The 27,468-nt window shown below is 41.0% G+C and overlaps 2 protein-coding genes and 1 long non-coding RNA gene across 7 annotated transcripts in view; 1 reads left to right on the forward strand and 2 right to left on the reverse strand.

The window, feature by feature from the left end:
- Positions 1 to 27,468, reverse strand: part of LOC147579205 (uncharacterized) — a 331,154-nt gene that overhangs the window by 43,112 nt on the left and 260,574 nt on the right. The window lies entirely within an intron of this gene.
- On the reverse strand, positions 357 to 2,788 carry LOC147579207 (uncharacterized). The gene is made up of 2 exons (XR_015253660.1): positions 2,563 to 2,788; positions 357 to 580 (listed from the first exon to the last, which is right to left on the reverse strand). It is a non-coding gene; the product is annotated as an uncharacterized LOC147579207 (long non-coding RNA).
- Positions 586 to 15,657, forward strand: SLC38A2 (solute carrier family 38 member 2). 4 transcript variants are annotated; one of them, XM_086713587.1, is made up of 16 exons: positions 586 to 609; positions 2,824 to 3,021; positions 3,333 to 3,414; positions 3,562 to 3,677; positions 6,566 to 6,639; positions 6,726 to 6,818; positions 6,948 to 7,029; positions 8,431 to 8,513; positions 8,910 to 8,968; positions 9,081 to 9,248; positions 9,657 to 9,736; positions 9,851 to 9,951; positions 10,537 to 10,661; positions 11,000 to 11,144; positions 11,266 to 11,363; positions 12,664 to 15,657. In XM_086713587.1, exons 2-16 carry the CDS (start codon positions 2,906 to 2,908, stop codon positions 12,760 to 12,762), a joined length of 1,521 nt encoding a protein of 506 aa, XP_086569713.1. In that variant the 5' UTR covers positions 586 to 609; positions 2,824 to 2,905; the 3' UTR covers positions 12,763 to 15,657. The 4 variants fall into 4 exon arrangements, with proteins under 4 accessions (XP_086569713.1, XP_025786199.1, XP_025786198.1 ...); XM_025930414.2 differs by lacking the exon at positions 586 to 609 and adding an exon at positions 1,340 to 1,698 and having other exon boundaries at positions 2,905 to 3,021; XM_025930413.2 differs by lacking the exon at positions 586 to 609 and adding an exon at positions 1,341 to 1,698.

A 27,468-nucleotide genomic window follows, 5' to 3' on the forward strand; every position in this document is an offset into this window, starting at 1 on the left:
GTTGAGAAAAGAGTTCCTGCAGAAAGAGGGGGCAGCCTGAGGCTCTGTGACTAAGCCTTGGGTGATGGTGAGGGCAAGTTGGGCACTAAAGCAAGAAAGCATATTGTTTCTGTGAGACTGGTCTGACCACCAGAAGGGGTGGAGAACATAGGAGTGCAAAGGGGAAATCGGGTCCTCCCTTGTCAATCACGAACACTGGTGCAGGCCCAGGGCATCCGCAGCCTCACGTGCCACGGAAATAGACAGCTGTACAGATTTCCTCAGGAAAACATTGAAAGCAAAAATTGTGATCACACCCAACCCTTTCCTCTATGCCCTGCCCAATCTCTCCCACGTCCCCAAAAGGAAGACAGCAGTAGGTCAAACTCGTTTGTTTATTCATTCATTCAACAAGCATTTCTCCTAAGGGGCCTTTGTTTCCAGCAAGGGATGGACTCTTGCCTTTCGGCAGCACAGAGTATTCCGCAGCGAAGGGGCCCCCTAGTTGCCTGGCTCAGCAAGACCACATCACCACTGGAAGGGAAGGACGGGCTCGGTCGGGAGAAAGTCTTCCAGACTAGCATTCCAGTGGAGGCAGCGCCTTTGTAAATACGAGGGAAGAAAGGCGAGGTGAGAAGTGCTCTCAAATTGGGCCTGGGGGTGGTGGAATGAGTGAAATGTGTCTGCGAAAGGAAAACTGGGAACTCCTACACCTTCTCAGAAGAGCGGTTCCCCCCACCCCGGAGGCCCATCTGGGATCCCCTTTCAAAGGGTCTCTGGCTTGCTGGTCGGCATGTAGTTTTTCCCCTACTAGGGTTTTCCACGTTCATACAAAAAGGATAGACCGACATGGAGCTGGCCCCACCAGGCTAGTTTTGAAGAGTGAAAGCAGGTCTAGACAGAGAAGAAAGAACGAGAACAGAAATCGACCATGGAGACAACGTTGCTGCGTTAGTCCAAGTTTGCGAGAGAAAAACCCCAAGTAAATCACAAAATAACAGGCAGGAGAGAGTTGGGTGGGCGGGATGTGTCCCCAAAAAGCCTGGAGGAGAAAGCAAAGACTGCTGGTAACTCGGACGGGAGGGAAATGAAGCAGAAGGCTCCTTAAAGACAACCGCATGTGTTGGGCACATATCGAGGTTGACATGAACAGGCCAAGATGAGCATGGGGGGTCTTTCCGGGCTGACTAGGAGACCGGAGAGAGTGGGGTTTGGCTCTCCGGAGGGCGGGGGGCGCCAGCGGGCGGAGCTACGGCCCCGACTGGGCCGCGGGTAGAGGGGTGGGACGGGGCGGGGCCTGCGGGCCCGGGCGGGCCGGGGGCGGAGCCCAGGTGGTGTTGATATACAAAGAGACAGCACCCCGGCGGCTGCGGCCCCGCCCCCTAACGCGTCCTCCTGGGCGGCCGCTATAACCCGCTGCTCGGCGGGCAGCTTCAGAGCCGCGCGACGCCGCCGTCCTGGAGCACTTTACCCACAGCACCGCTGGCAGCCGAACCACGCGTTCCCGTACACTCGAGCCTTTCCCTTGAGACGGCGGACGCCGGACGATTGGGGCGGCAATTTGCCATTTCCTTTTTTTTGCTAAAATTATTTTTCCTGCCTATTGTTGGGTTTTTTTTTTTGGTTTTGTTTTTGTTTTGCGATTTTTGTTTAGCTGAGAAAACCCCACTGAAGGCGTTTTCGTGACGTCTCCGGGATACGAAAGCCGAGACCACCGAGGTAACGCAAGCGGGGGCGTCTGTGCAAAGGGCGCGGGCCCAAGCGGGAGTGGGGGAGGGGCGTCCGGGAGGGGCCGCGGCTGGAAGGCAGCTGCGGGGGTCGTTTCCTCCCAGGACTGGCGTTTGTGGTCGGCGGGGCCCGTCTTCGACCCCGGCCCGTAAGGGGGTCGCCGCCCTCCTCCGGACGGGGGAGGGGCGCGGCGTGGGGGCCGCGTGCCCGCCGGGAGGGGAGCCGCATCCTCCCGTTAGGGGGAGGGGAACCAGCCCGGCCCGCGGCCCCGCTGCGGCAAGTCTTGTGACTGATTTGCATTAATAAAAAAATTAAATCGAGGGGTCCTGGAATTTGGGAGCAGAGGAGGTGGGTTCGGGCTTCTGGTATACAGAGGCCACGGTTGGGGAAGACGGGCCAGGAACATTTGATAATCGGCGATCGATATTGCATCAGTTTCCTTTCCGGGCATAGGAGGGGCCAGCCGGGCGAAGCGCTCGCGAGCCAAATGCCTGTAGACGAGTGTGCTCGAGGGCACGGGCGTGCGCGTGTAAACAAACCCTCGCCGCCTCTGCTTGCTGGGGAACGGGTGTTCTCCCCTTCTCGAGAGAGGACTCCTGTCAGCCCTTTATGCCCTCTTCGAGTCCGCTATGTGCCGCAGAGGCAATTCCCCGTGTGGGGACCGTGGGCACGAAGGGACGGATTACGCGCACTGCTGTTGCAAATCCTAGAAACGGGGAGCTGTGCGCCTGGGGTGCGCGCACACCTAACCAATGCCCGGCGTGCCTGTGCACGACCAGAGAGGCTGGAGGAAAAGCAAAACAGCCCCCTTGCACCCCACTCCTCATACTTGGGATAATGGAGAGGGTGCAGTACCAAAATCCGTTGGAGAGGGTCCGAAGGGCACGGGCCTCTGCGGGCACATCGCCGCGGTGGGACCATCTTTGTTCTTCGCGGCTTCGCTGTCTGTACTTTTCCGCCCCTTGGCGCGCCCCCGCCCATCTCGCTCGGCTGGTACTTTTCCACTCGCCTGGCCGGGGATGAATCAGCCGCGCTGCGCCTCCCCGCGGCGTCACGTGACCACGGCGGGCGGGCGGGCGCTGCAGTCCTGACGCGCCGCCTCTACCTTCTTCGCAGGCAGCCGCGCGGGCCGGTGCACTGCCAAGGACAAAAGGAGCCCAGTGTTGATCGCTGTACCCTATTTCCTCCCGGTGCCAGCATGAAGAAAGCCGAAATGGGAAGGTTCAATATTTCCCCGGATGAGGACAGCAGCAGCTACAGTTCCAACAGCGACTTCAACTACTCCTATCCCACCAAGCAAGCTGCTCTGAAAAGGTAGGAGAAGTTGTGTGCTTTTTTTCTTAAAACGGCTGGGGGGGAGGGGGCCCGGGGTTCTTTACCCCCGACTCTGCTTCTGTTGCTTTAATTTACTGTAGCATTTGGAGAGTGTGTAATCTCTGAAAGAGTATCCGATTGTCGCAGTGACAGTATTTCGTGTGAAAGTCGACTCCTACTTAATTTTTAGGCGTTTTACTAAAGGTGTGTGACAGCACTAAAGGGCAGTCTGTGTTCAGGCATTCCGTTGTATATTTCAAAAACAGTTCAGGTTTACCCTTTTTCTTCTTTTTTTCTTTTTAACCTCACAGCCATTATGCAGATGTAGATCCTGAAAACCAGAACTTCTTACTTGAATCGAATTTGGGAAAGAAGAAGTATGAAACAGACTTTGTAAGTTGAAAATAATAATTTGTGTGTCTGTGGCTTTATGGAGTAAAAGAATAGTTTTACGTTTAGATTTCAATCTAACTTGCCCAAAGCTGGTTTTCTCCATTTAATTATTGTTATATGTTTGGTTATCGTTTTCCCTCTATGTAGCATCCAGGTACTACTTCCTTTGGAATGTCAGTATTTAATCTGAGCAATGCGATTGTGGGCAGTGGAATCCTTGGGCTTTCTTATGCCATGGCTAATACTGGAATTGCTCTTTTTATGTAAGTATGTGTAAGTAGTGAGTCTGCCATGCAGGGCAGTTAATATGACAATAAAACATACTTTTGGCTCCAGAGATGGAATTTACAGTTGAAGTAGTTGACTTAAAAATCATTTGTGTGAAATTTAAAATGAAAAATCCAAAAACCTCTTTATTCTGATGTGTAACTGCATGATACCAAGAAAGCCAATTAGGAAGAAGTAGGACAACACTTAAAACTAATAATTAAACCAACAGTCTTTAAATCAATTGGAATAGTTAAAAGTTGTAACGGGTTGAATTGTGAAGAACTATTGATAAATCCAAGGTGGTTAGAAATTTTGTTCTGGCAAAATGGAAAGCAAAAATACTAATAAGCATGGTACTTCCAAATTGGTTTATAAATGAGTTTCCCCAAGAACCTTTGCATAAGGAAAACAGACTTTAAAATATATAGGGTGTGGTGGTATTTGCTTAACCTGGAACATATTTGTTCTAAGAAAAGTGAGTCATAATTTTCTGGACACTGAAAGAACCCATATGTGGTGTGGTTTTGTTTTTTGTTTTTTTTTTTCCTTTTTAATATTTATTTCTTTCAGGTCTGTGTGGTTGCTACATGCCATAGCAAAGAAATAAATATTTTAATAAGTACTTGCTTTTAAATGTTTTTTTTTTTTTTCCTTAGTTGCCCAACTAAAATTATTTATTCCAGTGCTTTCTAGCATAAATGCCTAGACTAGAATTTGGGGGCTATAGAAGACAGTGGTTGTTAACTGATGTGGGGTCACTAATCCTTGGAAAATAAGACAAGTGTGGACATTATGTCCAGAAAAGAAGAAGTACAAAAGTACATGTAAATTTGACCATACATTTTCAGTGATGTCTGTATCATAGCTGTTAAGTACCTATGGGCTCCTGGCTAAGGCAAGTTCTGTAGAAGATAGTGTGATTTATTGTGCACATGAGGAAACTATACCTTACAGGGAGTATGGAATTGTCCCTTTTGTGACAGATGTGTTTTAGTTAGCTGCCTGGTGCCATCTACTCAAGTTATTTTCTCCAGCAGAATAGCATGTTCATGAAAGGAAAAGCAGACCTTTGCAAAGTTCTGCTTTGTGGTGAAATTCCACACTGAAGTTAAGCCTGGCTTTGAGCATTGGAAGCTAGGATTCCAGCAGCTTGCTTCTTTAGCATGAAGCTTTTGAGAATTCTTACTAAGGGGAAGTACCAGGAATTTACATCGAAAGGACCCTAGAGTTTCAAAGTTTTTACTGGGGAGCTTGAATGGCGTCATTGTTAAATATTTGAAGTCCTTCCTGGCTCTTATTATAAAAACCAGAGATAGTCTTTAAAGGCTGCTGGTATGGTTATATGATATAATTACACAAGACAAAATGGCACCTGTTTCATAAGTGAAAACAAAATTCTGATGTTACCCTTGCACTTTTGAAATTACCTATACTTTGGTAAAGTCTCTGTGTTTGATTAACCTTTTTAATAAATGGTTAAATAACATCAGGAGTGATGAAGTGAGTGTTTAATCCCATCAGTATCTTACAAGGTATATTTAGAGGATATAGAGGTATGGAGGTAAATGGGCCAAAAGCCACGTGGCTGCCATAGTCTGGTTAAACAACTCTAGCTACGCTTATTAGGCAGACTCAGTCTTGAAATTGAAAGTGACCTCAAAGGTTATGAAGTCCATTCATCCCTCATTGTAATTTCAGTGTAAGAAAGAAGGGCTGAACTTGTCAACATACTTTGAACATTGCTTTTGATTACACCAACAACTTTGTACAGTTAGAAGTAAAAGTAAGGCTGATGGTGTCATTTTTCCACCTCAGACTAGACCCCATGAAACCTGTGGCATGAGAATGGCAGTTTTAATGCAACCACGTAGGTTTTAACTAACAGACATCCGGTTCTTTGCCAGACCTGATATGGTACCATATTCAGTGTTCGTGTACAGAATCAAAAAAAGGGGCTCTCTTGTTTGCAGAGTTTTCTGTGCTTTCTCTGGTTTTGACTTTTTTTTGTTGTTGTTCTTTTTAATAAAATGAAATCCATACTTTTCTTGGCTTACCCAGGAGGGGGGGAAAGTAAAGCTGCAATGAGAAAGAACTTGTGCCCTTAAAACTAAGTGACATTAGGGAACCTTTAGTTCCTCCCTATTTTTTAACTTTTTTTCTGTTCCACCAGATGGAGGGGAGGAGATAGCCCAGTCAACTGATAGCCTGCTTGTTCTAGCACAGGCATTGTTTAACTTTGTCATATTACTGGGCCTGTATTTACACCATGGTGGGCAATATGGTATATTGTCACAGTGGTTACTTCTCTGACTTGTGCCCAGTTGTTTGTAAAGCTGTGCCTGACTATCTCTTTTCCCTTTATAGTCCCATTCCTCCTCTTATTTATGTAGTCCAGGTGGTCTCAAGATCTTTCCTGAACCTGTCTCCGTTGCATTTCACAAGTGCCTTGTGGGCTGGGTTTACTGGCAGATAATTACCACCATTTTATAGATAAAAGGAACTATTAAAATGCAGAGAAGTGGCAAGGATACAGTTAAATATTACAGTGCCAGAATCAAAGTTCAAGTCTCATGAGTCCACCACCTTAAAGTTGAGTTTTCCTGGGTCTCCCGACACCTTTGAGTCCGTAGGTAAACCCCTGCTTTAACCAGTATTGTAGAACTAACACCTGAGACACGGTGCAAGTTTTTAGTACCAGGTAAGAAAAGATGACACTCTAGCCAGGAGAGTAAACACCAGTCCTTGGAGGCTTTCTGTCTAGCGCAAGAACTATTAGGACACGTTACGTTCCATATTTAATGTGTAGCTACAAGCAAAAGAATGGTCTTTAAATACAGCTGTGCTTATTGATAACCCTGTGCCTTTTCCTTCTCTTCATCAGAATTCTCTTGACATTTGTGTCCATATTTTCCCTGTATTCTGTTCATCTCCTTTTGAAAACTGCCAATGAAGGAGGTATGGTAGCATTCTTGAGATTTCTAAAACAATTTATGCCTGTCACGATTTTCTCCCTTCATGCTTCTGTGTTCTTCATATTACAGGGTCTTTATTATACGAACAGTTGGGACATAAAGCATTTGGATTAGTTGGAAAGCTTGCGGCCTCTGGATCAATCACAATGCAGAACATTGGAGGTAAGGATTTTTAAAAGGTGATTTGGGTAGACTTTTTGCTCTTTGTGTAGCACAGAGTGGTGACACGTTACTTTCGGTGTCACATGCCACATTTTGCACTTGTAATGGTATAATTTTGTTTTCCTCCAGCTATGTCAAGCTACCTCTTCATAGTGAAATATGAGTTACCTTTGGTGATCCAGGCATTAATGAACATTGAAGATACAACTGGGTAGGTGCTAAGTAAGGTTACTCATAAGAAAAATTATAGTCTAAAATGGTTAGATACATTTTATCAAAGTTGGATACAAAATAATTACCAATAATTTTTCCATAAGTGTTCCTGTTGAAATTGAGCAAGAAGTCCCCCATCAACTGAGCTGAACTCTTAAGAAAGAGGGCAGGTTGAAGCTAGTGCTGTAACTCTGAATAACTTCTGTAACCTGTGTGTGAAAACAGGTTTTCTAGAACTTCACTTTTTTATATTCATTGAGAGATTGTAGCTGAATAACACATACTCCAACCTAAGTGAGGTTGAAGCTTTGAGTAATGTTAAAGACCAATCCTGTCTGATTTTTTGTAAATTTGAAATTCTTAAAGCTTAAATCTGTTCAAAATGTATAATACCAGAAAATGTATGACCACACTGTGGAAGCCTTATCCTTGTAGCAAAGTTATTCCTCCCAGTGGAGGAACAGGTTTTTATCTAAAGTAAACATGGGGAAGGATCATTCACTTGCCCGCCTGCAGCTCATTATCTCAAAGTAGAGCAATGTGGTTATCTCTTTGGCTTGAGAAATTTAATAAGCCACCTTAAACACTAGTTTTCTGTGGGGTCTTTGTTGCCGAAGTAAGTGGAGTAGAATTCACAGGGCATTTAGAATTTGGAAACGGCTATTTAAAAGAGGGTATGGTTGATTACCTGGAAAGGAAGAGACCTCGTTAGAACTCTTAGGACACATGGGTAATCTTTTCTCTAAGTTCAGAAGGGACCTTTTGACTGTTTTTGGAGTCAAGGTGGGTCATGGTGTCACAACATACTTTTGACAACCTGGAATAAATCCTGGTTTGGGGAATTGGGTTTTGTTGTCTTTTCTTTGCCTGTGTATTTTACCTTAGTATGAAAAAGTCTCCTTGTTGACGTGTTGAATAAGTACTTGTGCTAATGGATGTCTGAAAGAAACTTGTTTTAAATTTTCTTGTCTCTAGCATTAAAAATTGCAGGCTCTAAAGCTATCTGTTACAGAGTTGGTGTACAGTTCTTCTAAAAATGCTTCAAGATAAGATTACTGGCCTAACAATGCTGCTTTGTTCCTTACATTAGTATCAAGCCTTTAAGAAGCATTTTATGTTATGAATCAGCTGGCAGCCTTCCCAGAGCAGACAGTGGGACAAAAGTTATACTGTTCACACCCCATTTCTAACCTGAGTGAATATTCAGCTAGCACAGAGTTAGACATTTATTCCTGCCTATGCTCTGTCTGTGAATAAGCGGCACTTTTTCCAAACTTGTCTTTTTTGTGTGTTTATTTTTATAGTATTTCTATAAAATGAGTCCCAGGAGAAGATGTGTCTAACGTTCTGGGGATTTTCGTGATTGGTTTTGACCTTGTTTCTCTTTTCTTTAATTCAGACTGTGGTATCTGAACGGTGACTATTTGGTTTTGCTGGTGTCGCTGGTGCTCATTCTTCCTCTGTCACTGCTGAGAAACTTAGGTGAGCAAACTCCTCTCAAAAGAATTGAAATGAGCCTCTCACCAGCTAGTTGGCTTGCTCTTAATAGAAACGGAAAGCCAAAAGGTCCCCAACACATAACTTTGGAAGCGGGAGAATACACCCCTGTGTAGGCCTTTCAAAATCCTGTGGCCAGGGGCTAGAATGTCTTGTTGACATTTGATAATATCTCTGCTTCATAAATAATCATACAAAATGAAAGTTTCCACTCTTTCTGTTATTTATTTTTACATAATTCTATACCTGGGTATATAAGAATTAGAAATTTCGTATTGTGTTCATACTAAAGTCTTCTAGGCAGCATTGAGTTATTTAGTTGAGAAAATATATTTGCCTGCAATCTGCTGAATTAAAGTTTAATTTCTGCCCCTCTTACAGGATATTTGGGATATACCAGTGGCCTTTCCTTACTGTGCATGATGTTCTTTCTGATTGTGGTAGGTATAATTTTTCTGTAACACTAGAGATTCTCTTATGAGCCCAGTCACACTATTCAGTTTAACAAATGCAAAATTATTCAATTTAACAAATGCAAAATAATGTTTTCAGGTGATTTGCAAGAAATTCCAGATCCCTTGTCCTGTGGAAGTTGCCTTGATAATTAACGAAACCGTAAACAGCACCTTAACACAGCCAACAGCTTTTGCACCTGAGATGGTATTTAATGTGACTGATGACGATACTTGCAAACCACGTTATTTTATCTTCAACTCCCAGGTAACTGAATATAGTCTTTATTTCCTTAAAGTAAGATTTTAGGGAAGAAGAGAGGGAAACTCTCCACCAGAAATTAGTTCCCAAGGAAAAGGGAGGAGAGTTAATAGCTACTCTTCAACCATGAGTAGCTAGTTATTGAATTATTGAGGACTGAGAAGAAAGCCGTAGGTTTGTATCTTAATATAGATGGAGAAATGAACTAATCCTATGATGTTAATAATTGACACATTTAGAAGTTAGGATGTTGGTCACACTTAGTGAACAGATTAGAAGGGAATCTAATTATGCAAGGGAGACTTTGAGGTTCTGATCCTAAAATTCATTAATACAAAATAGAAGTTGCAAAACTGTGGTAACACAACGTGTTCCATAAGGATTTTAAGTAAATTTTTACTTTATTTTTTGCAGACTGTCTACGCTGTGCCAATTTTGACCTTTTCATTTGTCTGTCATCCTGCTATTCTTCCCATTTATGAAGAGCTGAAAGGGTGAGTGCTTTACTTATTTTTATATACATTCGTTGGGAAAGTTAGAAAAGTATTAGATTACTGCGATAACTACTGCTAAAATACAGATTTGTATTTTTCTCTGAACTTACACAGCCGCAGCCGTAGAAGAATGATGGATGTGTCCAAGATTTCATTTTTCGCTATGTTTCTCATGTACCTGCTTGCTGCCCTCTTTGGATACCTGACATTTTATGGTAAATAATGTCTGGATTTCAGAAAAAGACACTTTGTGAAATAAAATCGATACTTTCTTGTGTATAATCTATCACTTGTATTCTGTCTATTTTGGTATATTTCATATCTGTGATGAGAACCTGAATTTGGAGCTTTAGACTATAGGAATATAGTGTATTTAATCTGTGACTTCTCAAGTCCAGGTTCATCTCATTAGTCATGTGATGGTATTTGTATGTGATGCGCTTGCACCTACATTCATCCTCCCCACCTCCTCTTCCAATCACCTTTCTGTTATACAACACAAACTGTAAGCCAGACCATGGGATTTAGCTATTTAGCTCCTGTTGTTTTTGATGGGGGTCATGTGGCTAAATCTGCTTGGTATTTAGGAAAATTTCCCTTCAATGTTATTTTAATTGCATTAACCCTAATTCCAAATTAATCTTATTAGCCTCTTAGTTTATAGTCGTTTTGTGAGTAGCTAATAACTGGTGTAAATTTGCTGTAAGTTAGATTTGTTAGATTTTCTACCTGATCTCTAGAGGAAATGGCACACTTGAAGCTTTTTTTTTTTTGTTTTGTTTTTTTGTCTTTCCCCATAGAACATGTGGAGTCAGAATTGCTTCATACCTACTCTACTATCATGGGAACTGATATCCTCCTCCTCATCGTTCGGCTGGCTGTGCTAGTGGCTGTCACTCTGACAGTACCAGTAGTGATTTTCCCGGTAAGTAATCCCCTCCCTGCTCTGCTTTCATTCAGTAGGAATGCGTTTTTAAACATGTGGAGATTTGTGAGCAACACCAAGTTGATGGTCGTTTTCGAGGGATTTTTTTTTTTTTAACTTTGTAGATTTTCCAAACATCTTGGGGCATTTTTTCCATAATTGAAGATCTAAAATGATCTTCCGGCATCCAGATGTTAAAGAAACAGCAGCAGAGGAAGGGACACAATTTAACAATTTAGAAAGCTGCTTTTTTAGATATATTTCCCATTATTTGGGATTTTTTTCTCCCATTAATTCAAAGCTGGAATTGTAATTTCTGTATGCGTTTTCTTTTGCAGATCCGGAGTTCCATAACTCACTTGTTGTGTGCAGCAAAAGATTTCAGTTGGTGGCGTCATAGTCTCATTACAGTGTCTATTTTGGCGTTTACCAATTTGCTTGTTATCTTTGTCCCAACTATTAGAGACATCTTTGGTTTCATTGGTAAGTTTGAGCAAGTGTCAGAAGTTTTTTCACATATCAGGGATTTTAAAGTTTAAAAAATGAATGACAAGCGACTCACTGATTTGTCAAGACAATTTGTCAAGAAAATTTTCTTTTACAGGTGCATCTGCAGCTGCTATGTTGATTTTTATTCTTCCATCTGCCTTTTATATCAAGCTAGTGAAGAAAGAACCTATGAAATCCGTACAGAAGATTGGGGTGAGTGAGATACCCTGACTACCAGAAACTGTAATCTTCTAACCAGAATTTCCTCACCTGGTTTTAATTTTAGTCTCTTAGCTGTTTGTTGTGGTTATACTTATGAGTTTCTAGCAAATAGTTCTATAATGGTATATTCTGCATACAGGTGGAAGGTTGGGGGACGGGCGGTGAAAGACCATTTTGCTTCTAATGCAAGCCTAAGTTAATTGCAGGAAAGCTGTTGAGATATTTTAGAGAGAGGAATAGAGATAAAGAGTGGAGATACTGACTCAGCTTTCAGTAGTAGTTTAACTGGTGTTTGCTGGAGTGCCCCTTGTGACAGACACTCAAATAGGCCTTCTTGTTAAAGGAGAGAACAGAACTAACCATCTTCAAAGCAAAGCTGTGGGGAGCTGTCACAACACTTCAGAGTGCCATAACGTACTTTAAAGTGGAATAACAACTAATTTTACAAAGAATATGATATGTTAGGGGTGCCTGGGTGGCTCAGTCGGTTAAGTGGCCGACTTCGGCCCAGGTCATGATCTCGCGGTCCGTGAGTTCGAGCCCCGCGTCGGGCTCCGTGCTGACAGCTCGGAGCCTGGAGCCTGTTTCAGATTCTGTGTCTCCCTCTCTCTGACCCTCCCCCGTTCATGCTTTGTCTCTCTCTGTCTCAAAAATAAATAAACGCTAAAAAAAAAAAAAAAAAAAAAAGAATATGATATGTTAACTGGTGGTGGGGCTATTTAGGGAGAAGACTGCTTTTTAGTTGTTACTCTGCTACAATTCGAGTCTGATTAAAGAACTAGAATTGCTTATAAAAAAAAAAACCGCCATCTTGTTTTATTCAAAATACATAGTGGCAATAATTGCAGGGGGTAGAATTAGGAGTAAAGTTACTCCTGTCTCTTTGGAAAACTTCTGGCTCTGATGCAGGCTGCATTTTAGGATGACTTCGGTTTGATTCTGTGATTGAAGTTTTTGCTTTAAAAAATGCAAAAAACCCAAAACAAAAAATCAGTCCCATTCTATTACATGAAGGAGTTTATTAAGCACAGAACATTTATTTACCTTTTCATTTGAGACAAAGGAATGAAAAAGCAAAACTTTGGAAGATTTCAAAAGTAGACTTATTTTGTACTACAGGTAACCCCCTGGTACCTTAACAACAGTTTAAATATCTTTAGCAAGTTAGCAAGGTATGTGAAATGCTGTCAGCGTAATTTTAGTAATTACAAGACTGTTTTTAAAAGTAAGAAGGAATGTTGAGTGGATATATTTCTTTGCTTGCTGATCAATTTCTCTTTGCTCATTGCAGGCTGTGTTCTTCCTATTAAGTGGCATAGTGGTGATGACCGGAAGCATGGCCTTGATTGTTTTGGATTGGGTGCACAATGCCCATGGAGGTGGCCATTAACTGGCACCACTGAAACTCCCATAGTCCACTTGATGCCAGTGTTGAGTCAACTCAACTCACTATGAAATTTCACCTAATGTTTTCAGTTTCACTTCCTTTTGAAGTGCAGATTCCTCGCTGGTTCTTCTGAGTGCAGAATAAGTGAACTTTTTTTTTTTCTTTTTAAAGAAATTATTCTGTATACTAGAAATGGATATTAACAACAAAACCACGAGTCTCGGGTTAATGGAAGTGACAATTTTATTCCATTCCAGAGAATGGACGAACTCTTATCAAGCCACATGTTTGGCTGTGTCATTGTTTAACTTGGATATTTTATGATTTTACTTGAATGTGCCTAATGGAACCATTCGATGTGAGAAACAGTTCTTATTAATTTACAGCAAAGTATTGAAATAACCATTGAGGAAAACACTATTATGTTTTTGTACCAAAAATATTTAAAGACCTCAGAAGCACTATTTTACTTTTAAAAAAATTGCTTTTTTTTTAAACCTTCTCCAAAAACAACTGTCAACAAATTCCATTAAGAAAAACTCATTGGTATTTAAAAACAAATGTTAGTATTATGAAATTATTTGCCTTTTTGTAGGCATAATAAGCCAAATACTTTTTTTACCCAAAAAATTTTTAGAGAAAATGATGTAATGAAAAATTGTACCATGAATAGGAGCATAGTTTTTTCCATTCAGACTTCACCATTAAAGAATAATTGAATATTGTTATACCAAATCAGGTGAACTTGTTCATCACTTTTCTTCTGTGGCCCCAAATAATTTGCTTCGTTCAGACTGAGATATTTATGGCTTCAGTCTGTTAGAATGGAAGATACAATGCAAATATTTCTGTGGAAAGTAAAATAACTAATTTTGAGGTACCAAATAGTGCAATTGGGTAAAACAGGGTTTATTCAGTTGCATCTGTCTCCAGAGTTGTATTGACAGCTCTGGGTTTTTTGGGCCAGCCCTTTTTTGACATTGCTTCCAGCAGTGGAAAATGAGCATTTGATGGCTACAGGCCAAAACTATTGTATCCAGAGAGTGCAACTTTTCAAAATGCTCATCTGCTCCTGGAAGTGTGAATTACTTGATAATGTATGGCTTAGTTGTGTTCATGTTTTGTCTGCAGTAGAGGTCTAATTTCACAGGTTACACCGATATTTGGTATAAGTTCTCTTTGTATAGGCCACTGGGTTTCTCATGCAGTAATTTTTTAAAAACTCATTTGCACTGGATTGTCATCTCATTCTTGTACAACACAGAATTGTTTACATCCAACAAGTGGTTAGCTAGGGAAACCAGTGCAACCTGAGTGTAAGGAGTTGGTCCAACTGCATGTGCACCCTGCCATTTCAATGCCAGTTAGAAGTGAAAAAAATTACTTGGCTTTAAGAGCACATTTATTGTACGTTATGGTGTATGGTGAATATATTAAATAATGTGGTACTTTGCTCATCAGGCATAATGTCTAAAATCCAGTATATACATAATTCCATTAGTGGTTGAGGGAAGCAAATAATGGAATCATTAATTGGTCATCTGGCTCTTAAGGTTTTCTCTTGAACTAAGCATTTCTAGTTGTAGGCAAGGGCCAGAAATGTGGCAGACATGGTTCTTGTTACACATTCTTGTATTATATGTGAGTAAATTGCAGACAGGATGTGTCTGTAAAGACCCTTGTGGATGGAACTGGAAGACGTCTTGTAGTGCTACATTGGGTGAAACCAATGGTCCATTTTTGTTTCTACAAAAATTGAGTAATTGGGGACCATCTAGAAAGGCAGTGAGAAGATGGATTCTACAGCACTGCTTTCATTTAATTGGGCTTTGGCACTCCCTTCAAATCCAGAACCTCACCTCTAGTTCAGACCAAGAATTGGCACTTCTACTTGAGTTCCTGGAAGGATTGCCGACTTTGTATCTGAGACCTGCCAGGGAATATACCAAGTAGAGTTGTTTTCTACAGTTTACATCCTTTCAATGTGGGAGAAACTACCATGGCAACCAGAAAGGAATGGAAAAAAGAATTTTCTTCTCACAGTGAATTGATGTGGGGAGGCTCCTTCAATCCTCTTTGGCCGTTTGAGGTTCAAAATGAACTGCCTAGAGTAAATTCCATTGCATGATATTCTTGGAGCTATCTTGTCTGCCTTGAGGTTCCTAAACAGTGAATTCCCATTAATGAGCAGTCTTCAGTATTAAAACCACTGTCTTGTCACCTCATTTTGCATTACTGTCTTCCGTGGATGTTTCAGTTATAACTGTAATGTTATTTATAGAACAGCATTAATCCATTAAAGCTAACCTATTTTTCAATATTTATGATAATCTGTACATACATTGTCTGTCCATATGTATTTGTAATATATAATGTATATAATGTCAGGTTTGGGTCTGGGTTCAAGTGTATATATTCCTGTAAGTTTCTTAACTGCATTTTGATGAATTCACATTATGTATCTATAAGAATTGTCCCCAAAGTACCTGTACAGAGATTTCAATATAAACAAATTGACAAATTATGTAAACACTAAAACCTTAAAGTATTCTTTAAGTTGTATTTGCAATAAACAGACTGGATGAACATCACATTTTTTCATGAAAACTTGGTGCAAATTCAGATCTCTTATTTAAATTTTAAATAAGGTCTAATTTTCAAAATGCAGTAGTTTCAAAATGTGATCTAGTGTAATGAAATCAAATGTGATCTAGTGTAATGAAAGATCTTTGAGAACCTGGGTGTGTTAGCTTTATGTATATAGTGTAAATACCCCCACTGTACTGTTAGAGGCCAACACTTCCACTAGGACTTGTTGGCAAAGAGTGCTACACCGTTTCAATGAAACAATGTATGTTTGTTTTAACTGAACTAAAATAAATACATGCTTAATCCTGAGTAGTCCGTGTTTTCTTTGAGGTAATGGGATAAACAGTCTCTGATGTATTTTACATCAGGACCTACTGAGGTGTCCATATAATGGTAAGGAGTATGATGAGAATGGTCAGAAAAAAGTTTTCAAGTTCCTAAAAGTGTGAAGAGGGAAGGAAGAACCTGCTGAAAGGCCTCCCAAGGACCCAGAGTTGGGCCTGCTGTGGGTAGGCCAGTAGTGCATCAGGATCACCTGGGAGCTTTTTATGAGTGCAGCTACACAGTCTGATTCCATAGGTCTGGAGGGCAGCCCACAGGTCACCCCCACCCCCACCCCAGAAACCTACCTCAGCTGATGCTGAGGCACAGATAAAACTAAGGGGTGCTGAAATAGGCCTAGGAAGAAGTCCCGTGGAGTTCAGCTTAGGTGAGGTCCCAGGAAAGCATCAGCACTGTGGCTGCAGACGAATCCACAGACAGGCTGAAGTTTATCTGAGTGACACTAGATGGGAGAGGGGTTGCTAAGGTACACAACGGTAGTTCAGGTAGGGCCTACTGATAGCCTTCAAAGCTTAGAGCATGTGCAGTGAAGTATCCAAGGCCAAAACAAAAGAAGATACAGCACGAGGTGTGCTTGGGAGTGGTTGCAAAGGCCACAATTTTTCTGCAAGTGCAATGGTTAAGTGGGAGGGCATTATTTGTGGTTAGAAAGTAGAGCAGAATATGCAATACCTCCCAATTAACAAAAGGCTTAGAGGTGTCAGTTACTCATCTGAGTGTTCATTGCACACCTACTGCATACAAATAACATGCCCTTGGGAAAGATGATGAGGTTGTGTGTCACACTCCAGTTTTAACAGAATCCAGACACTTTGAGCCATTCCAAAAAGAAAAGGGATACCGAAATGAAGCAGAATACCAATTTAATTAATCTGAAACTAGGAATATATTTGGTGGGTAGGTCCACTCGAGATGAAAATACAGTTCTATAACCAGGTAGTTAGCTATTCCCAAAAGATCTCTCCAGTAAACCCGAGGAATATTCTAGGAACACTTCTAACTAAAGAACAAGAGCAGTCTGTCCTGACTTGGCAATACTCTTTCCTGGACAATTGGCTTAGTTAAGTTTCTGGTAACAGTAAAGAAAATCCATTTAAATTAGGTTAAGCAAAAATGGTGGCAAAGGAAGAGAACTCAGAAGGAGATCAGGTACCCTCAGAGATTTAAAAGAAAAACAGGCTTCCGAAAGGTCAAACACGAGATTTGTTCCAGAGACCTCAGTGACAGAAACATGTGAGACTTCACTACAGAACTATGCAGTTAGATTGTGAGCAATTTCCTCAGCCAACTTCTCTAGATAAACATTGGCTAATACTGGGTCCTGATCTCTACTATAGCCAGGTTGGCAGGGTGACACAGGACAAAAAGGGCTACCAAGACCCAACCCCGTGGTTGGGAGAACAGTTCCCCGAGGAGGAGGAGGAGGAGGAGGAGGAGGAGGAGGAGGAGGAGGAGGAGTGAAATGGTCATGGGCTGGAAATAGGGTCACCAACTGTCACAGCTTTAGCACTAGAAGTACTGCATTCTAGGAAACCCCTCAGTCCATTCAAACTGGGATGGTTGGTCACCCTAGCTAGCAAGGCATGCAGGAAAGTGATAAAACGGCTTTGCAGTAGTGATAATCTCATTTTCTCTAATTTCCTTTTTCTAGCCTCCCAGGGAGAACACCAGTCTTCTTTTACAACTCTGACCCAAATCAATGGATTATATCTTCCTCAAATTACTTTTTTTTTTCTGATTCCCCCCCCATGAGTCGTAAGTTTCATAAGCGCAGACACCTTTCTTTTCATTAATATATCCCCAACATTCACAACAATCTAGCACATCACACAGAAGTTGAGAAAAGGCTCCAAGTTTTAAGCAAAAATTTACTAAATGCTTGTAAAATAAATACAGCAAGTACCATGAAATTAAACACTCTGACTTAAAAGATAATAGTTTCTTCATCTTCAACCAATAGCCTATGACAGGAAGGCTTCTTGCCTAGCCTGTGATCTGCCTCCAGGTGGCAGAAGCCATCTTTAACCTCTACTGCATACATGTGATTTTGCGGTGGTGAAATCTATTTCGAATCCTAGTCAGACTTGGTTGTGTTCCACATATTGTGAGGGAAAAGTTCACACAGTAAGTCTGGTTGCTTACTACTTATGTCTTCAAGGGAACCATGAATGTCTCTTGGCCAACTCCTGGGAATGTGGACCTCAGAAAGTTTTTTATGCTAGTGACTAATGGTATTGTTACATATACCTAAAGCAATGGACCATGCTATCCTGGCTTTTCAGGTTGCTCTACACAGACACCAAGATTAATGATGTGCACCTGGTTTCATTGTTGAGATCCTGAGTTTTGGTTGCCAAGACTGGTTGCCAAGCAGAATATGCCTACGTAACCAGTCCCCCATAAAAGCCTTAGACCTTGAGACTCATTTTGGCTTCCCTGAGCAGAGACATTCCACACACGTCCCTGTAGTTCACTGCTAGAAAAAAAGCACTCATTCCTGTGTGGCCTCAGACAAGGAAGTTCTTAGGACCATGTGCCGGACCTCTCTGGATTCCAATGTTACGTATCATTTTCCTCTTCCTTTTGCTCTGTACACTTTGCTGTAATAAATCTCAGTAGTGAGTATTACTGGCTATTGACTCTTGGGAGTCCTTCTGGTGAATCACCAGATGAAACACGTATGGTGTCTGTTTCTTGTCTACACCATCAGTTTACAAACCTCAGTATCTCTTGCCTTCTCCACGAAGAATCTACTCACAATGAAAGCCTCAAAGCATCACTGAGCAAGTTTGACTAAATATTGTTTGGAATGTGGGTGTTCAGAGGATTGGACAGTAAAGGAGATTTTTTACATTACATGTCCTACTGTGTGCCACTTCATAAAATACCATTTGACACATTTCTTCTCCCAAGTCCCTTTGGCTGTGCTGTGCACAAGAGATTCTCTGTCTGACCTTCCTCCCACAACACACACACAGCCTGTCCTTGATGCCCATGAGCAATTCAACTCTGTCTTTGAGCAATTCAACTCTGTCTTCAAACCTGCTTATCCTTCTCAAACGAACAAAAGTTTTGAAGTCATTAAGACTCACTTTCCTGAGATGGCATTTTACTGGACACATATTTACTGGACTCATCTTAGCAGTCTTCCTAACCACTTACTTTCCCTGAAAGAAGTTCTGGTAAGTTCAACTTCCTTATATGATTATATTAAAAATATCTGATGTAGGGGCACCTGGGTGACTCAGTTAGTAAAGCATCCGACGATTTCAGCTCAGGTCATGATCTCACAGTTTGTGAGATGGAGCCCCACGTAGGGCTCTGTGCTGACAGCATGGAGCCTGCTTGGGATTCTCTCTCCCTCTCCTTCTGCCCCTCCCCAGGTCATGCTCCCACACACACACACACACACACACACACACACACACACACTCTCTCTCTCTCTCTCTCTCTCAAAATAAATAATACACATTAAAAAAATATATCTGATGTAAGGTCCAATCTATCAATGACATAAAAGCAGAGCTGTGTGGGTTGAAATGGTGAGGGGTGAGGTCTAGAGCCTAACGGCTCTGGCTCCCAAACCCTTTCTACCTGCTTCATCTCTCCACCATGACCCACAAGGAGCTACTTTAAAATCTAAAGCCCCATGAACATACTTTGAAAACATGAGTCTAAGTTCTTTCAGAAGAACAAGACCCCGAGATACCAAGAACCTGCTGGCCTGAAGTTCAACTACTGAGTCACCATTTTCTAATAGTCTCTTTCTCCCCTATTGACAAGATGGTGGCCCAGGCATCCCGTCTACAACCCGATCATCTTTACCTCGGAACAGCCCACTAATCTCATGATTGACACTGGGTCACACAGAGGCCAAGTCTCCTTGATATGTATATATTGCTGAGGAAACACTCATGTCCTTCCAGGTATCTCTAATGTGGGACAGGTAAAGAAATCAAAGTAGAAAACAGACATAGATGTTGAACAATCCATTTCCTGTCCCCGAGTCAACAATGATGCCTTCAGTTCACTGAAAGAAGGTGTGGTCTTTTCAAAAAGGTAGGTAGAGAAATCTTTGAAAAAACCAAAAACAAAACTGAACTCTGGTTTGATCTAGTTCTAGGGGCTTTAGTTTTAAATGGACAACTGAGCACAAACAAATCCTGTGAATCATCTGTTTCTTAGGGGCTTGGGACATTACTTCTAGGTGTTCAAAGTAGAGCTTTAAGCTTCTAAAGCTATATACATTGTTACTAAAAATGTGGCAAAATCACACATCAATAAAATTTTTTAAAGAGAGGCATCTGGTCAACAGGCAGTAAAAGGAACCAGATATATTGAAGAGGCCTATTTTAAGGATGTAATTCCAGTACGCAACTGTTTATTTTTCTTGAGGGGAAAAGCATCCCATAAGTTTTGGTAAATGATGAATTTTCTTTCAGTGTCTCCAATTTACTGCAGCCTATCATGGAATCGTGCTGTTTTCCAAGCCAAAAATAAGCTATATTTCTTTTTATTTCCTTTCATTTTCTTTGTATTTCTCCTTTAACGTGACTGAAAATCTCAAGAGATATGAAACTCAGGGTTCACAACCTTTTTGCTCCAGAGAGAGGGATTGTATTTTTAAACTGATCCCTAAATAGAAAGATCCAAAGAAGGAAATATGTGGAATATGAAAATCTCTTCTCAAAATGCATGAGAGCCTCATAAATTTGAAAACATTTTTCTCTCATAAACTGTTCCAAAAAGAAATGTTTAGTACTTACCGCCTGTACTAAAGGCAATGAAGCAAGAGAAATTCCTTCTTGCTTGTGAGAGAGAACCTAGTGAATTGCATTTTAAACAAGCACCCTTTTTTTTTAACACACACACACACACACACACACACACACACACACACACACACACACTACACTTAAAGGTCTGGGGGAAAAGCATAACCTTGTAGTTGTGCAAAGACAGGTTCAAGTTCTGGTTTGCCATTGCTAGCTGTGTGATCTCCAGAAAGATCTCCTTAACCTGCCAATGGCCCAGTTGCCTCACTTTGTAATAAAATCTAACGTAATTCACATCATTTAGTACTTACCACCTGCCAGGTGCCATGCTGAGATAATCACGACAATCACCTAAGGGAGGGGCTTTTTTTTTTTCAATCCAAATTTTACCGAAGAAGAAAGTGAGGCTTACAAATCCAGTCTCACCTTAAGAGATTATGTAACTTGCCCAGAAAGTGAGGGAGTTGAGACTCAAGCCTCAGTCCTGATGTGCCATTAATTAATTTGCTCCCAAAGTAAGGATGAATATTATATGCCCATTTTTTGGGTTGTTTTGGAGATGGAGTGAAATAACCCAGAAAGTGCCTTTCACTGTGTATATCACACAACGGAAAACTGTAAACATTGAGAATGAATAAACTACAGTTCGTTTTAGTAATACCTTGAATGAAAAATGCAAGGCCTCAGAATATCACATACTTGCAGCATTATGTTCTTTTCATAAGTTTCAAAACAACAACTAAACAGTATCTAGACCAGCCTTACCTATGTGCTGGATACAACGATTAGAGAGAGAGTGATATACGCAACATTCAAGACAGTCTGGAAAGGGCAGCGTGGGGCAAGTATGCAGAGAGATGGATGCTGTGGTCAGTGCTCTAGTTCTTTGGTGTTGGGGGTGGGGGGTGGGAAAACTGACAGACAACAGGTGGCCAACTTGAACCAATGGTGAATGTGACTGATTAAGTCAATTATGTGTTTCTGAGGCTCACAACAAGGTGACTTTTACATGTCTGAACTACATGAAATTGTCAATTTTTTCTCAATTTTCACCTTCACAACTGGAAATTTCAAAATTAGTTTTGAACTAAAAAGATCTAATCAATAAATATTGGGTTTTTTTTTCTATTTATCCCTTCTTGAGCTTGCTTAATATGATGAGGTGCTTACACAGACTGTAGCACCCTGAACTCATCAGTGCCCCTCAGCCGAGGCTCCAAGGAAGACAGGTGTCTCCATCCCACTACCAATTTTTGACCTCTGTGTCCCAAGGACTCTGTCAAAGTGATAAGTTCATTTGGGGTGCTGAATAATCATTGAATTAATGGTCACTCAAAATCTCAATGCAGTTCAACGGGAGAAGAAAAAGATTACACTGTGTGGAGAGTAAGTAGAGGGGACTGGGCACAGAGAAGTGAATCAGAACAGATCTCAGGACCCGAATGGTTGGTTCCTGGTCATCCCGCCTCTCATAACAAGGGGATGTGTCTTGCTGCTTTGACATTTCCTCTGTAATGTTGAAGGCTCTTCAGGGTCCCTGAGATCCCAGTTTTGGAATCCATGCCCCATGCTGGCACCCGCTTTCTTGCCTTCTGACTCAGCCTGGCTCCTGGGACTCCATCTTTGACTTCTGCAGCCATTCTCTGACAGCAGCTTCCTTAGACCGTCAGGCTTGGCTGTCAGTCCCTATTTCTGACATCTGTGCTACATCCCTTGAGTGACAGGGCCCTGCCTGTAACTCTTGGCTTGTAAGCCTTCTCAGATGGTTTCAAGCCACTGGCATCTCTGGAATCCACCCTGGGATTCCAGCCTTGTCCGTCGCCATCCAATCCATTCCCCACATTGCATTCGGACTGATTTTTCCACAGAACAAATGTGATCATGTCAGTTCTCTTTTTTAATGTCTATTTATTTATTTTGAGGTGAGGAGGGGCACAGAGTGAGAGAGAGAGAGAGAGAGAGAGAGAGAGAGAGAATCCCGGGCAGGCTGTGAACTATCAGCACAGAGTCCGACTCGGGGCTTGATCACACAAACCATGAGCTCATGACCTGACACAAAATCAAGAGACAGACACTCAACCAACTGAGCTGCCCAGGCGCCCCTGTCAGTTCTCTTTTTACAACCATCTGTCAGCACGAAGTCCCAAATCTCAGTGGCCCTTCCTGGCTGGGACTTCTTCCACCTCTCCGGCTTTGGATCATAGCACATCTCCCTCCCCTTACTCCGTATCCCAGCCACAAAGAATTATTCCCAGTACCCACCATGCTTTTATACACTCCATGTCTTCACACTTGCTTTGTCTTCTGCCCGGAACACTGTTTCCTGCTCTTCTTCTCCCCGTCTTTTCATCAAGACTCAGATCAGGCGCTGCCTCCTCCATTGTACCTTATGCGCTCTCTGAGCATGTGTCTGGTGGTTCTCTAAGACTGTCTCACTGTTCACACCTGGGCCACTAGACTCAAGTTTCCTGAGGTCGGAGACTGTGTTCCTTGGCCCTGCACCCCAACATCTAACAGTACCTGGCATAAGTGCTATGTTCACATTTGCAGAGTTCCTTAATAGAACCCATCACAGCCCCATTTCAGATCAAGTCCTTGGCTGGGTCTTGGCCTAACCCTTAGCAACGCCTTCAGCTTCCAGAAGACTCCATGTGTCAGCCTCTGAGTTAATCATTAAGCATTCAAATATGGAGAAAGCTTTTCCTTCCTTTAAGAAGTTCACAATCAAGCCAGGGGAACAAACCAACAGTTAACTGCAATTTAACATTAAAAGTGTTATCACAAACCAGTACAGTAAATAAGAGATAATGATTTAGTGGTTTAGGATTAAGAGAAGGCCTGAGTCCACAACTGGATTTGCATTCCAATCTGCACTTCCTAGGTGTGTGTCCTTGACAATGTTATTTTCCTCAGCCCGAGTCAGCATCTCTGTCATGGGGGAAATTGTACATAGCAGGTATAGAAAATATGGTATTTGGAGGGAGGGTTACCATGGTAAAATTTACATAACGTACTATTTATCATTTTAACTATTCCTAAGGGTGCAATTCAGTGCCACTAAATACATGCACAATGTTGTGTAACCATCACCTCTCTCTGTACTCAAAACTTTTTCAATATCCCCATTTCATTATCTGTATATCCATTAAACAATAGCTCTCCCTATCCCCTCCCCTCAGTCCCTAGTAACCTTTATCCCACTTTCTGTTTCTATAAATTTGTTTATTCTAGGGACCACATATAAAGTGGAACCATATAATATCTGTCCTTCTGTGTCAGGTTCATTTCACTAAGCATAATGTTTCTTGGGTCTATCTATGTTGTAGCACATAACAAAATTTCATTCCTTTTTATGGTTAAATAATATTCTATTGTACATATATACCACATTTTGTTTATCTGTATCCGGTAAATACTGGTTGTTTCTACCTTTTTGGCTACTGTGTTATGAACATGGGCATACAAATATCTGTTTAAGGCCCTGCTTTCAATTCTTGTGGATATATACCTAGGAGTGGGATTGCTGGGTTATATGATAATTCTAAGTTTAACCTTTTGAGAAACTGTCAAACCGTTTTCCATAGTGGCTGTACCATTTTACGCCCCTGTGAGCAATGCCCGAGGTTTCCAATTTCTCTAATCTTCACAATCTTCACTTGTTGTTTTCATTTTTAAGAAATTATAGTCATTTTAGCAGGTGTGACTTCAAATAAGAACAGACTGCAGCTTCCTATACTTGATGCATGATTCATGGAGAAGCTAGATGGTCTCTTTGGACATGAAAGATAGGACTCCTCCTTCTCTATCCTTCTGGGCCTAGTCTGGAAAATTGGAAAAAAAGGTACAATTAAGGGAGAACCAAAAAAGAGGTGCGGAAGTGGAGAATAAAGGAAGGGTTGAGAGTAAAGGGAGTCGGGAGAAAGGAGAGAGTCCACCTCAGAAAGCTGAGGTACTACAAGAGGCAGCCAGAGGACATGTTCTGAGGATGAGAATGGCCACGGGACTTTTAACAAGAGCAAAGTAATAATCTGAAAAACAATTTTATAAGTTGCTTTTTTTGTTGTTGTTGTTTTCTTGAAAAGGAAACAAACGTCCATGGTATAAATTAAAAGCCCATCTTTCACTCCTGAGCCCTAACCCTCCAGTTCCCTTCTCTTTAGGCATCTGCAATTAGCAGTTTCTTGTGCATCCCTTCAGAGATATTTGGCATAATGATCAATTTTATAGTGCATGCTGTGCTGCAATGCAATATGCCACTTTGTTTTTCTCAAGACTTTGGTAAAAAATCTGCTACCTGCAACTACCTTATGCTAATGAGTGTGGTGAAGTGAAAGAAAAGGCCTATGTTCCATGTTTGATATAAAGCTGAGAGGTGACACAGGCAAGAGGAAAGATCCAAGTGAGGTCAGGAATTCAGGAGGAATGGAAAAATAAAAGCAAGAAGACACTATGAAAAAAAAACAAGCTCTCAGAAGGGCGCAGAAATCCTGGGGAAGACAGTTATGGTAAGGGCTCACATGATATTGACTTCTGTGCTAACGACACAAAGATCCCAGACTCCTGGAAGACTTGGGGAGGTTCATTCAACCAGATTTGTGTTAAACAGACCTACACATGACTTATCAGGATTAAATGAAATAATGTGGGTAAAGCCTTTAACTTAGCACAGATAGATAGTAAGCCTTCCATAAGTTACACTTGTTGTCATCATCATTTATTATTTGTTATTTGCAGAAGCAGGGAATACAAAGATATAGTGCCCTTAAAGAACTCAGACTGGTGAGGATAACAGATAAGTGGGTCATCAAAAAATCAACAAGGAAACAATGGCTTTGAATGACACACTGGACCAGATGGACTTAACAGATATATTCAGAACATTTCATCCTAAGGAAGCAGAATACACATTCTTCTCCAGTGCACATGGAATGTTTTCCAGAACAGACCACATACCGGGGCACAAATCAGCCCTCAACAAGTACAAAAAGACTGAGATCATACCATGCGTATTTTCAGACCACAATGCTACGAAACTCGAAATCAACCACCAGAAAAAATTTGGAAAGATAACAAACACTTGGAGACTGAAGAACATCCTACTAAAGAATGAATGGGCTAACCAATAAGTTAAAGAGGAAATTAAAAAGTATATGGAAGCCAATGAAAATGATAACATCACAACCCAAAACCTCTGGGATGCAGCAAAGGCGGTCATAAGAGGAAAGTATATAGCAATCCAGGCCTTCCTAAAGAAGGAAGAAAGATCTCAGATACACAACCTAACCTTACGCCTTAAAGAGCTGGAAAAAGAACAGCAAATAAAACCCAAAACCAGAAGAAGACAGGAAATAATAAAGATTAGAGAAGAAATTAATGCTATCAAAACCAAAAAAAAAAAAAAATAGAACAGATCAATGAAACCAGAAGCTGGTTCTTTGAAAAAATTAACAAAATTGATAAACCACTAGCCAGTTTGATCAAAAAGAAAAAGGAAAAGGACTTTTAACAAGAGTAAAGTAATAATCTGAAAAACAATTTTATAAATTGTTTTTGTTGTTTTCTTGAAAAGAAAACAAAAGCCCATGGTATAAATTAAAATTAATTAATTAATTAATTAATTAATTAAAGAAATAAAATCAAGAATGAAAGGGGAGAGATCACAACCAACAGCAGAAATAAAAACAACAATAAGAGAATATTATGAGCAATTATATACCAATAAAATGGGCAATCTGTAAGAAATGGACAAATTCCTAGAAACATATACACTACCAAAACTGAAACAGGAAGAAATAGAAAATAGACCCATAACCAGTAAGGAAATCAAATTATTAATCAAAAATCTCCCAAAAAACAAAAGTCCAGGGCCAGATGGCTTTCCAGGGGAATTCTACCAAACATTTAAGGAAGAGTTAACACCTATTCTCTTGAACTGTTCCAAAAAATAGAAATGGAAGGAAAACTTCCAAACTCATTGAAGCTAGCATTACCTTGATTCCAAAACCAGACAGAGACCCTATTAAAAAGGAGAACTATAGACCAATTTCCCTGATGAACATGGATGTAAAAATCCTCAACAAGATATTAGCCAACCGGATCCAACAATACATTAAAAAAATTATTCACCACAACCAAGTGGGATTTACACCTGGGATGCAGGGGCTGGTTCGATATCCAAAAAACAATTAATGTGATTCATCACATCAATAAAAGAGAGGACAAGAACCATATGATCCTCTCAATAGATGCAGAGAAAGCATTTGACAAAATACAGCATCCTTTCTTGATAAAAAAAAAAAAAAACCTCGAGAAAGTAGGGATCAAAGATCATACCTCAAGATCATAAAAGCCATATATGAATGACCCAACACTAATATCATCCTCAATGGGGAAAAACTGAGAGCTTTCCCCCTAAGGTCAGGAACAAGACAGGGATGTCCACTCTCGTCATTGTTATTCAACATAGTATTCGAAGTCTTAGCCTCTGCATTCAGACAACACAAAGAAATAAAAGGCACCCAAATCGGCCAGGAGGAGGTCAAACTTTCAATCTTCGCAGATGACATAATACTCTATATGGAAAACCCTCAAGAATCCACCAAAAAACTGCTAGAACTGATTAATGAATTCAGCAAAGTTGCAGGATATAAAATCAACACACAGAAATCAGTTGCATTCCTATACACCAACAATGAAGCAACAGAAAGAGAAATCAAGGAATTGATCCCATTTACAATTGCACAAAAAATCATAAAATATCTAGGAATAAATCTAACCCAAGAGGTGAAAAATCCATACACTGAAAACTATAGAAAGCTTATGAAAGAAATTGAAGAAGACACAAAAATATGGAAAAAGATTCCATGCTCCTGGATAGGAAGAACAAATATTGTTAAAATGTCGATACTACCCAAAGCAATCTACATATTCAATGCAATCCCTATCAAAATAACACCAGCATTCTTCACAGAGCTAGAGCAAACAATCCTAAAATTTGTACGGA

This window comes from Puma concolor, chromosome B4 (assembly GCF_028749965.1).
Source record: "Puma concolor isolate L17-30 chromosome B4, mPumCon1.1.hap2, whole genome shotgun sequence".
Taxonomy (NCBI): domain Eukaryota; kingdom Metazoa; phylum Chordata; class Mammalia; order Carnivora; family Felidae; genus Puma; species Puma concolor.

Coding starts and splice junctions, on each gene's coding strand:
- SLC38A2 (XM_086713587.1), top strand. CDS start 2,906: ATGAAGAAAGCCGAAATGGGAAGGTTCAATATTTCCCCGGATGAGGAC. Junction 3,022..3,332: donor AAGCAAGCTGCTCTGAAAAG/GTAGGAGAAGTT, acceptor TTAACCTCACAG/CCATTATGCAGATGTAGATC. Junction 3,678..6,565: donor ACTGGAATTGCTCTTTTTAT/GTAAGTATGTGT, acceptor TCTCTTCATCAG/AATTCTCTTGACATTTGTGT.